The sequence below is a fragment of the Aulonocara sp. 'chitande type north' Nkhata Bay genome, linkage group LG7 (assembly GCF_057382095.1).
Source record: "Aulonocara sp. 'chitande type north' Nkhata Bay isolate Kocher_YH1m ecotype deep benthic linkage group LG7, A_spYH_male_GT1.1, whole genome shotgun sequence".
Taxonomy (NCBI): Eukaryota; Metazoa; Chordata; class Actinopteri; order Cichliformes; family Cichlidae; genus Aulonocara; species Aulonocara sp. 'chitande type north' Nkhata Bay.
In genome coordinates, this window is record NC_141350.1 from 67,646,322 (window position 1) to 67,651,655 (window position 5,334).

At 42.8% G+C, this 5,334-nt stretch overlaps 1 protein-coding gene across 1 annotated transcript; it reads left to right on the top strand.

The window, feature by feature from the left end:
• The first annotated feature begins 4,306 nt into the window (after window positions 1–4,306).
• On the top strand, window positions 4,307–5,334 carry LOC147326780 (mixed lineage kinase domain-like protein). Its single transcript, XM_086302680.1, has one exon. The coding sequence runs from the start codon at window positions 4,307–4,309 to the stop codon at window positions 4,964–4,966; it is 660 nt and encodes a 219-aa protein (XP_086158806.1). The 3' UTR covers window positions 4,967–5,334.

Below are 5,334 nucleotides of genomic sequence, written 5' to 3' on the forward strand. Positions count from 1 at the left end.
TGGCTGCTTTCACCTTTACTTTGTGCTACATTCCTGTTCATCAAAACATCATTGCAGACAAATAAGGTCTCCATGTACCTGACCTGAGTGCATCTCTTAGAAACAAAATATCACCTCTCATTCTATTGGCTGTACCTTCCAGTGTTGGGTAAGTTACTTTAAATTAGTAACTTAGTTACATTACTAGTTACTTCTATCAAAAGTAACTCAGTTACTTCAAGTTACTCGTTACTTTCAGAGTAACTAGTTACTAGGGAAAGTAACTTTGGTTTTACTCAGAATTCTCTTGTTAATGTGTTGCTTCCGTAACTGGATACCCAGCCAGACTGTCAGTCTTCTAGCTTGCTTACTTCCCACAGTGCACTGTGCCACCTACCAATAGAAAGGAAAAAAATAATGTGCACATTTCCACGAGAGAAATCCCACGCCTGATTCTATCCTATCCTGCTTTTTACATCCAACACAAAAACTGCAGTCGTGGTGCTTTCGATTGTACTCAGAACTCGGAAATTCTGCCTTCTGAATAGGAAGATGTAGGTAACACCAGACTGCAGATGAGCTGCTTACAGGGCTGGACTGGGACAAAAAATCGGCCCGGGGAATTTGACTAGAGACCGGCCGCCATTATAGGAAAAATCATAAAGCCTTTGAATGAAAATAAACCCTGTTGTGACAGTGATGTGCACTGTTCTGATGGTATATATGCATCAATCTATCAATCGTTTGTTGTAAGACTCAGATAATTATTTTTTTAAAAGCGAGACATTTTAAATGATAATAAGAAAGAAAAGTATTTCTTTGTGCCCCCCTCTCCCTGTTAATGCCCTACATGGCCCCCTGGCAGCACTTTGCTAGACCCGCCCCTGCACAGTTACCAGCTGTCAGCTACTTAGAAAAGGATCCTGGTGTTATTTGTCTCTCAGAAACAGTTCATAACTTCAACTCATTCATGTCACCTAAAAGGTAAACCTGTTTCTCCATCACCTGTTCAGCTCTGATGGTTCAGTAAGGACATCTCCTGGTTTCATCTTCATGTTTCCCTCTCACCACATATCCAAACCCACACCATGACCAGCAGCTTTACAGCTGTGGCTCCAGCAAACATCATGTCACGGTTCTGGGTCCGTTGGACCCAGTATTTTGAGTTTATTATGTTTTGGTTTATTTCTGCTTCATGGATTGTTTTCTTCTCGTAGATGATAATTATTATTAGTTTCTTGTTTCTGTTTATCCGTGCTTAAGGATTTGTTCTCAGTTATATCTCACGTTTAGTTTAGTTCAGGTTCCATGTGTCATTCTGTCTGTCTCTCAGTGTAAAGTCTGCATGCTTGTTCAGTAATTCATGTTTCCTGTTTTATTGTGAAAGTCTTTGTCTTATGTTAGTGTGTGCAGCTTAGCTCCCCCGTCTCGTTAGCCCTGATCTCTCCCAGCTGTGTCTCCCTCCTGTTGCCGATTCCCCCGTTACTACCCTGTGTATATAAGCCCTGTGTTTTCCCATGCTCAGTGTCGTGTTGTACCCTCAGAATTATGCCTGTGTGTCCTTGGTCTCAGTGTTCCATCCTCACTCCATGTTTGTTTTTCTGCCAGCAATAAAGCTGAGGTTTTTTGAGTTTCACGTTTGTGTCTGAGTACTGCCTTTGGATCCTCCTCTCCGCCCTCCCGCACACAGAGCCCTGACACATCAGCTGATACTAGAAATTAATATTAAATAAATTCTAACAACAGCTGATCAAGCTCAAACGTGCTGCTGTTGTTTATCAGCTGGTTTCCTCTTTCTGGCGCAAAGTGGAGATAAACAAACAAGAGAGAAAAGCCGATAAGCTGATCATTGATCAGTTTCATGATTGAAGTAGAAACAGGAGAGGGAGGGGGAGCGAAGAAGAGTCAGCTGACAGTGTAAAGACGCAGAAAAACTCCAGCTTTGTGTCTTTTTCATTGTAGCTGAAGTCCGGGACAAACTGTTCCTTTTCAGCTCAACACGAAACCCGTAATAATTTCTCTGAATACGAGACGATTCCGTTTTTTACAGGACGGTTGGAAACTCTAATAATTAACCATATGAACAAAATAAAGTTCAACATCATTAACTTCATAGCACCACCCAGCTGTATAGAAACCCTGTCATGCTAGCTAGCACGCAGTATGGAAAAAGTCAGCACAGCTAAAATAAACTCCACCTAAACTTGGTTCATATCTGACCCAGAGAGACTGCAGGTCATAACCTCTTACCTGAAGTTCAGTTCACCTGACACTCTCGGACCGGCGGCCGCTTCGGGTCTCTCCTCCTGTCTCCCCTTTCCCTCCTCCACCTGCTGCCTCCACCACTTGCTAATGTTATTGAATCTGTGGAAGCTCCGCGACAGCCACCACACGAACGAATAACGTGCCTATCTAAATCCCAGTAACGAGTAACGCGTTCCTGGTTTTGGCATAATAACTAGTTACCGTGCTACTTACCACAATAATAACGTAGTTACTGTAACGCGTTACTTAATAACGCCTTAGTCCCAACACTGGTACCTTCATGATGTAAACAATGACGTGCATGCAGCGCAGGTATCGCCTCCAACTGTGCAGCCTTACTGGGTTTGCTGTGAAATATTTAAAGAGATCAAATATTTGCCGCTCACATCAAACTGGACTCTATGAACTAGAATTAGTTCAAAAACAATTGGTTAACATTTCTGTTTTTACATTTACGATTACCAACACACACCACAGAAACGTCTTTTCACAGAGGGCCACTTCCTGTGTGGATGAAGCAAACCGACAGCAGGCAGTTGTGATTCGCTGGCTGTGACTCACCTGAAGCGTTACAGGCCTCTCTGCTTGGACTGTTGGGCTGAGGCTCACCTGGGTCAGGATTGGACCGTCTGTGCTCAGAACATCGGCTCACTCTGATTCAATTCATGTCAGAACAAAACCAAGAACAGCTGGGTGGTAACTAAGTACAAAATACTTAAGCATTCCAGGTATCCGTGCTTTACTTTGAAGTATTCTGCTGATAATAAACGGGGCTAACGCAGATCGTTGTGTCTGTTGCTGTACGTCAGCACAGAGATGTTTCAGATAAATCACCTAAAAAACTCACAAGAATGAAATTGACATTCATTTTCCTCAACACCTGAGCAGCAACACTTGTGACCTCCACTGACTGGTAAATACCCAAACTCTTTACTCCTCTGCTCCTGTACGATGGGAGATTTTACCCTGGAGTCATCTTTGTTAAAACCAGCAGCAGTTTAATATTTTTAACTATGCTTTGAAAGTGTTTTCTTCAAATGGGAATTTAGAGTTGAAACGTGTTGTATTCAGCAGCCAGAGGCTAAATCCTGCCCTTCACTAACTTTAATACATTTTGACCTACATTGAACGAGACCGAAATCATAGTCTTTGGTAGTCACACTCCGCTAAACCAGTTAGCTGATGCCCTAGGCCCTCTCGCTAGCCATCTCTCGCCCACTGTAAGAAACCTGTGAGTGTTCCTGGAGGGCTCTTTTAAACTTGAGAAACAGGTGTCCACTGTGGTAAAAAACAGCTTTTACCAGTTGCGTCAGATATCCAAAGCAAAGCCATTCCTTCCTTTAAAAGATCTTGAAAAGCTTGTCCACGCATTTATTACATCCAGATCGGACTACTGTAACTCCCTCTACTCGGGCCTCCAACACTCCTCTCTTTGCCGGCTTCAGTTAATTCAAAATGCAGCTGCGCATCTTTTAACAGGTACAAGAATTCATGAACACATAACTCCAATGTTAGCCAAATTACATTGGCTCCCTGTTAAATATCGCAAAGATTTTAAAATTCTTTTGTTCACTTTTAATATTCTGAATAATTTAGCGCCCAGCTATCTGAACTACTCCACTCATACAATCCCAACAGAGCAGATCGTCCAATCACAGGCTCCTAGCACAACCTAGGTCTCGAATGAAGTCGAGAGGTGACCGGGCCTTTGCATCCGTGGCACCCAGACTCTGGAATAACCTCCCTGTTCATGTTCGTACTGCCGAGTCGATCCAGTCTTTTAAATCACGTCTTAAAACTTATCTTTTTACTTTGGCTTTTGATTCTAACTAGTTGGTCTAGCTTGTTGTGTTGTTACCTATTGTTTGTTGTCCTGTTTTATTGTTTGTTTTAATTGTCTCATGCTTATACTGACTGTGAAGCACTATGGTCAACACTGTTGTTTTAATATGTGCTATATAAATAAATTTTGATTTGATTTTGATTTGAATTCAGTCTAGTTAAGTTTACTTCTCCATGGCACCGTTACAGTTCTGTTACCTTTCTTTCCTTACAGTTCACCATGGATAAGCTGGTCTCCGAACTTTTCGGCCTCTGCCCAACCATCATCGAGATGTATGACAATATGAAGGACAATGACGAACGCTGCAGGCGGATTGCTGACAGGGTCAGAGCTTTGGAGGGACTGATTTTAACCGTCAAAGAAAGGGGATCAGGCAGAAACTCTGGCGCTGTGGAGAAAGCGCTGAAGGAACTCCACACCATCTTGAAACATGCTGAGAAACTGGTGTCAAAATTCTCAAAAAATAATCGGCTTAAGCAGTTCATGATGTCAGGCAGCATTGGAGCAAAGTTCAGCGAGGTGAACCAAAGACTCACTGAGAACTTCCAGATGCTTTCTGGAGCTCTGCAGGTTGAGCAGAGCGACATACTGCACAAGGTGTATGAAACTGTTTTAGGGCGCCCCTACACACCGCTGCCTAACCCCCCATGTCCTACGTTTTCCCCAGCAGCACCGCCTATCCCCTCTCCTCCCGTGCCTGCCGCCTACATCATGGCACCCATGCGGGCTTCGACGCCTGTTCTGGCCCAGCCTTTCTGCAAAACTACAACAGTTCGCGTTCTTGTCTCCAATAACATGCCCCCGATGCCCGTCATTAGGACCATCAGCCCTGTTTCTGTCGTCAGAACTGTTTCACCGATGGGTTTTCGGCTCTACTAGTTTGGCCAGTCGCTTTGCATGATTTGTGATCAATAATAATCCCTATTTAATCCTCATGGGCCTTCATTCCTCCTGGAAGGTCTTCTTGACTGGGAAGCTGTGAAGGTAACTTTCATTCTCGAGAAATTCTTTTGTAAAAGAAATACTACTTTTTTTCACGATTAAATAGATTTGAGAGGGATTCAAAAACAAACAATTTTAATAAAGTTTTGTGAAACAATGAAATTATTCCTTGCTGAAATGAGTGCACACATATTTATTCTCTTTCACATTGTTATGTAATTTGTGTCCTCTTGTCCTAGTGCTAAATGAATCTCTAATAAATCAAGGAGCCTATGTGTGTCTGTGTGGTTTTCATCTAATTTAAC